A 6,451-nucleotide genomic window follows, 5' to 3' on the forward strand; every position below is an offset into this window, starting at 1 on the left:
GAGGATTTTTGTACAATTATCATCGGATTCGTTCATTTCTTGGGGGTGGAAGAAGCTTTCATATTTCATCCGGAGTACAGATTGTACAGTCTTGAAGATCAACTCTCTACCCAATTAGATACAACATTGGATAGATCATTTTGTTGTGTTCTTACGACTCTTTAGTAAAGCAGATCTCACGTGTACCTGGAGATTACATGGAAAACATGAATCTTTAACACTCCCTATTTCTAAAGATTATTTTGAAAAGGAAACAAAGAAATGTATTTTATTCCTACATCTCTCCTTCCTGGGTGTAAAGCTGAGCGGAGATGAGAAGGGCGGCTCTATTCATTTTAGAAGCTTTTAAATATTTTGCTGAATGGAAACCGATGTAATTCATCAGAAGCGCAATATTGTCTGTATTGATTCATAGTACATATTTGTATCTTTTTTTTCTTTTTTCAGTTACATAATCCTATGCAGATCTGATTATGTATTTTATTGTACATACTTTTATATATCTGACAGTGTCATGATTTCTACCAGTCCATTCACATTATATATATATATATATATATATATATATATATATTCTCTAAATGTAATATGGGGGAAATCTGTTACTGCTACATCTGATAGAGGCCAATCCCATGATCCTATACAGATCTCATGACAAACCTATTCTTCCAATTCTTTTTCGGAGAGAAAACAAATCACCAGTTAATATTTGTAACAGATTACTAAAGAAAGGGGGGGGGGGGGGGGTCATTTATGTTTCCAAGATAAAACCATTCAGTACTTTGTAGATAATTACTTAGAAACATTGTTAATATTTTGCTGATTTCTCGTTACAGTGGATACCGATCTGTTTGATTCATTGTACATATGTATCTGGGAGTGTCATGTTTTCTACCAGTCCTTTCACTTTTTAGAACTCGAGAACATATTTTACATCATTCAACAATCTTCTGAATCGATTTCTATTCCAGACTAATCGATGAATCAGTTTGGGAACAAAGCGCTGGTGATATTTCTCAGATAATTGTCTCATCTGATGGTCTCAGTGTCGGATTTGGCGGTATAATAGGGCTGATTATTTGTCTGTAACGTTCTAAAGAATTCTGGCGGGCAAATGTGGAATGTAGCAGTTTGAAATATGAGCCAATCAGAACTGTCGGCGTTTCCTTCATGAGCCAATGAGGTTTTTGATGAGGAATCCAAAGAAATGTGTTCTGAGCTTTCTCCGTTTTCAGCCCAGAAAATGCTTGTTCTGTAGACTTTTCATTGATCTCTATAGAAAACATTCTTTATGATTCTGTAACACAAACCCCGGGAAATATAATATGTCAGCGGGTTTATCAAGTGTCTGGAATGTTCCCCGGAAGAATTGAAATTGTGTTTCGTTACATTTCTGTGTCAGATTAGCCGATCTGAGATTCTATTTAAAATGAAGTGAAATCCGTTCCATACCCCGCCCGGCATAATAGGAACATTCTGAGATCTGTGTTCCCGATCAGTCGGAGGATGATTGTTTTACTACAATTTCTGATCTGTAATAGATTCAGCAGAACCAATGTTTGAAGGACAATGCCGATCAGTCCCTATAAGAGGACCAGGTCCTCCAATAATACATTGCAGGCTCTTTATATGTAGTAATTGTCCTCCCTGTACAGATCTCCTGTACTAGAAGTGTGAATAAATAAGAATGTATTTCCCGTGTAAAGCTATGCAGACAATTGAGGGCTGATTGCATGCGATGTGGTAGACACAATGAGGGGTGTGTGGGGGGCTCTTTGTAGAGAGATGTGGGGGGCTCTGAGAAGAGCCTTTGTGTTGTAGAAATGAAAGGATTTGGGAGTAGAAAGGAGTTGTCGGGATTACTTGGATTTGGCGGCGGCCTTGTGGCTCTCGGTCTTCTTGGGCAGCAGCACGGCCTGGATGTTGGGCAGGACTCCTCCCTGGGCGATGGTGACGCCGCCCAGCAGCTTGTTGAGCTCCTCGTCGTTGCGGACGGCCAGCTGGAGGTGTCGGGGGATGATGCGGGTCTTCTTGTTGTCGCGGGCGGCGTTGCCGGCCAGCTCCAGGATCTCAGCCGTGAGATACTCGAGGACGGCGGCCAGATAGACGGGAGCTCCGGCCCCGACCCGCTCCGCATAGTTGCCCTTCCTGAGCAGACGGTGAACACGGCCGACTGGGAACTGCAGACCAGCCCGGGATGATCGGGTCTTGGCCTTAGCCCGAACCTTGCCTCCTTGTTTTCCACGGCCAGACATTGTGAGATTCTTCTGTTACTCTGCTAAAGATCGCTCATTTCTGCAGCTTCCTTATATTTATACAGTCAATGCTCTGACATCACACACTGTGGTTGGTTAATTTCCAAGCCAGCCAATTATGTTCTGACTTGTTTCTACACCAATCAGTAAACGAGCAAGGGAAGCACTCCACTCCTCCCCACCACATGACTGAATTCTCCAATAGAAGCGTGAGGAGGGAAGAGACTTCATTTGCATAGGACGCCTATAAAAGCAGCACATGAGGGCGGCTCCAGCACACATTCCCTCCACACAGCGGAGATCACATTAACCCTTATCATGCCTGAACCAGCCAAGTCCGCCCCGGCGCCCAAGAAGGGCTCTAAGAAAGCCGTGACCAAGAGCCAGAAGAAGGACGGCAAGAAGCGGAGGAAGAGCAGGAAGGAGAGTTATGCCATCTACGTGTACAAGGTGCTCAAGCAGGTCCACCCCGACACCGGCATCTCGTCCAAGGCCATGGGCATCATGAACTCCTTCGTCAATGACATCTTCGAGCGCATCGCCGGCGAATCTTCCCGCCTGGCTCATTACAACAAGCGCCGCACCATCACCTCCCGGGAGATCCAGACCGCCGTCCGCCTCCTCCTGCCCGGAGAGCTGGCCAAGCACGCCGTCTCCGAGGGCACCAAGGCCGTCACCAAGTACACCAGCGCCAAGTAATCCCCCATCCCCCCATCATCATCCCAACACAAGACACAAAGGCTCTTCTAAGAGCCGCCCACCATTTCCATCAATGAGCTCTCATCACATTGTGTCAAAATGAAGAAATAACAGATTATAAAGATCTTTTTTGTACAATCTGATGGGGAGTTATTTATACATTTGTGGATCTATTAGAATAAATCCATCTGAATACCAGCTGGTCTTCCACATTCCCTTTATTGAGAAATTACAGATTTTTTTTTTTTTCTCCCCCCCAACATAGACCCGTTCTGTAGAATGGATATCCGGAAGATTAGTATATAGATGAATATGGTCGGATAGTGGGACAGACAATTCAATCACATTGTATGTCTTCCCCGTATAAAAGGCATGCACTTTGTCACCACTAGGTGTCAGTGTTGCTCCGCAGAGAATACATGGGAGATTTCCCCCGTAAATTGAAAGCGGATTTGTATGTATAGAAGGATTACACATATATCATATCTGTATTTCTATTACGTCATTTTTTATCGACATGTTTGTTTTCCGTTTTATAAATGATCTTTGACACTTCCCATATCACGATAATGTATGTATACACATATACAGGGGGGATGCTTGCATATTAGGAATAGTTTAGGGATCATCTGCTTGTGTTTGTCATACAGCATCTATTCTTTATGGGAGTCCAAAGATAATACATAATATACATAATCATCTACTCACCTTAGTGAAGGTTACACATTGTAATGCAGATTAACACACAACCCTCGGATCCTGGGTGTTACTGTATTTCTGCTTGTGTCATCTAATTTACTGAAATATGGGCACAAATAATCCAATCTCAATGTTTCTGATTATTACACTGATAAGGAGTCTCTAATCTTTGATTATAAAAATATTTCTTTAGATTGTACACTCCATGAGCAGGATGCAAGTATTCATTTTGGATTGAACTGTATTGAGGTTGTACTGTCACCCTTGTATTGTAAAGATCTGTTTAAACTTAGCTCTCTGTATACGTTTTGTCAAATAATAATAATACAAATAATATTATTTTATGTTAATATAGTACACCAGTACCAAATGCTTTTCTAAGACCCTCTCATATGCACCATATCAGAGCTGTCATTCTCCTTCTAATGTTGAGAAGATACCATGAGAATTATAGTTCAAATAATGTTTTTGCAGCATTTTCTGACAAATAAAACCTGATTCATGTAAATGTATCGGATTGATTATGCAATCTAGATGTCTCCCTGTGTCCATTCCCTCAAACCCCCCGGTAGGAGTTGTTAGCGGCACATTATAATATATAATATAATTATAATGTAAATCCAGTAATAGGAGTTCCTGATCTAATGCTGATCCACATGGAACATGTAGAAGTAATGATCGCACCGATCCCAGATGTGGCCGGAGCAGGGAGGACAATGCTGGGGGGACACGATTCATTGTCTGCTCAGCGATCTGTCCCTCCATGTTAGTACAGAATTGCGCTGGATGGAACAAGCTGTACAAGTCACCTTTCTACTTGTTATTCACTAAGAACGGAATAATCCGATCAGTGAGAATTTTCTGTCATCTCATTTATTATGGAGACAAGCAGTCCAGTGTCAGAGCTCCTAATTCCCCCGAGCAGAAGGGGCCAATTTAAAAGGTCATTTCAGGACCCCGAAAACGTATTTCATGTGCGGATCAGAGATTTGGAGATCCCCAATTCCCGCACACTGTCTGTGGGATCTCCCGGGGAGGGGACCATTCACACTTCGATATTTCATGTGATCGGTAGAAGGGAAATTGTTGTACTGATCGGGAATGTTAGAATGATCAGCAACAAGAACATTGTGTTATGCGGAGAATGGACTCTCCACTGCGATAGAATAGAATTCTATATTTTCTTTTTCACCCAGAAATAATATGAAGTGGATTAGCAGCCCCGATGTCACATTTGGATTGAAATTTGGTCTCCCGGCTGCGCTTTTCGAAAGCTCTCCGTATAATAATATAAACGATCTGATTGGCTGACACAGAAACCACAAGAGGCTGTAATTGGCTGAATATCGGAATATTTTCAAATTGCTAGCCGAAATTTCATCGCTGTGCAGTTTGTAGAAGATGGTGTTCTGCGAACAGATCTCTATCTGCTGATTGGCTGACATATAAAATAATTTGACCATTGGAATGAGAAATGTACATCTCTCTCCGGGGAGACAATAATTGTCTTCTGTAGATAATGAATGAGAATAAAGAAGAGAGTGTAAGATGTGCTGATGGGAGGTTGTAACAATGTGATCGGTGTGTGTGTGTGGGGGGGGGGGGGGGGAGATTGGAGAAAGTTGTAGAATAGCAGAGGAGAGATTCCTGTGATAGATCTGGGAGAGGAAACAGAAGAATTAATAGTGTGTTGGTGATCCCGGGATCTGTGTACAGGAGGGAGGGAAATGACTTTTTTGTACATATTGAACAGATTTCCTTTCCCCATCTCCTAATAATGATGAGGGAAGTATAGAGATATGGAGAGAATCTTTCTATGAACTGGAGATCGGCAGGAGAAAAGATCTCCTTCCCAGAGAGAAGTGAGAATTGTTACTCTGAAATGGTCTAAGAAATGTTAGAGATCCGATCGCAGAGAAGGGTGAGAAGAAAGAGATGTGGTGCGATCGTTTTTCCTTCCTTGAACAACATAAACTCTCCATGGACTTTTTTATAGTTGTTTGGTCTATTGATTTGTATTATTTGGCGCAGTATTTGTATGATGTAGTGGCGATGAGATAGTATGGAGCTCTTTGTAAGGAGGATGTGGTGGCTCCGAAAAGAGCCGTTGTGTTGTGTGTATGTGGAGGGGGTATTATGTCCTCCCTCCGTGGACGTGGGGTGCCAGCTGGATGTCTTTGGACATGATGGTGGGCATCTGCTTGTGGGGAGCTTTCCCTCCGGTGGACCGAGGTTGACTTTTGCCATACAGTGTTAGCCCTGGATAGACGTTCTCTGCCTCTATGTCTTGTGCCGGGCTTCCAGAGCCATCTAATGCTCTTTTACTAGCAACTTGCCCGGTCTTCTCTGCCCTCTTGTTCTCTCTCTCTCCGTTGTCTTGTGCCGGGCTTCCAGAGCTATCTTCTGCTCTTTTGCTAGCTCTTTTACTAGCTCTTACCCGGGCTTCTTCGTTGTCTCCTGCCGCCTTCTTCTCCTCTCAGTTGTCTTGTGCCGGGCTTCCAGAGCTATCTTTTGCTAGCTCTTTTACTAGCTCTTGCCCGGGCTTCTTCTCTTCTTCTTCTTCTTCTTCTTCTTCTTCTTCTTCTTCTTCTTCTTCTTCTCTTCTTCTTCTTCTTCTTCTTCTTCTTCTTCTTCTTCTTCTTCTTCTTCTTCTTCTTCTTCTTCTTCTTCTTCTTCTTCTTCTTCCTTCTTTCTTCTTCTTCTTCTTCTTCTTTTCTTCTTCTTCTTCTTCTTCTTCTTCTTCTTCTTCTTCTTCTCTTCTTCCTCTTCTTCTTCTTCTTCTTCTTCTTCTTCTTCTT

The 6,451-nt window shown here is 42.6% G+C and overlaps 3 protein-coding genes across 3 annotated transcripts in view; 2 read left to right on the forward strand and 1 right to left on the reverse strand.

The window, feature by feature from the left end:
* LOC143957110 (uncharacterized) overlaps window positions 1-6,451 on the forward strand; it is a 497,982-nt gene that overhangs the window by 275,689 nt on the left and 215,842 nt on the right. The window lies entirely within an intron of this gene.
* Window positions 1,791-2,291, reverse strand: LOC143957152 (histone H2A.J). The gene has a single exon (XM_077467307.1). It carries the CDS (start codon window positions 2,253-2,255, stop codon window positions 1,860-1,862), a length of 396 nt encoding a protein of 131 aa, XP_077323433.1. The 5' UTR covers window positions 2,256-2,291; the 3' UTR covers window positions 1,791-1,859.
* Window positions 2,559-4,161, forward strand: LOC143957167 (histone H2B 1.1-like). Its single transcript, XM_077467320.1, has one exon. It carries the CDS (start codon window positions 2,574-2,576, stop codon window positions 2,952-2,954), a length of 381 nt encoding a protein of 126 aa, XP_077323446.1. The 5' UTR covers window positions 2,559-2,573; the 3' UTR covers window positions 2,955-4,161.

The sequence above is a fragment of the Lithobates pipiens genome, unplaced genomic scaffold, assembly GCF_037356315.1.
Source record: "Lithobates pipiens isolate NorthernLeopardFrog02 unplaced genomic scaffold, aLitPip1_a1.2 Scaffold_51, whole genome shotgun sequence".
NCBI lineage: Eukaryota > Metazoa > Chordata > Amphibia > Anura > Ranidae > Lithobates > Lithobates pipiens.

What these genes read in the sequence shown, in the direction of transcription:
- LOC143957167 (XM_077467320.1), top strand. Translation starts at nt 2,574, where the DNA reads ATGCCTGAACCAGCCAAGTCCGCCCCGGCGCCCAAGAAGGGCTCTAAG.
- LOC143957152 (XM_077467307.1), bottom strand. Translation starts at nt 2,255, where the DNA reads ATGTCTGGCCGTGGAAAACAAGGAGGCAAGGTTCGGGCTAAGGCCAAG.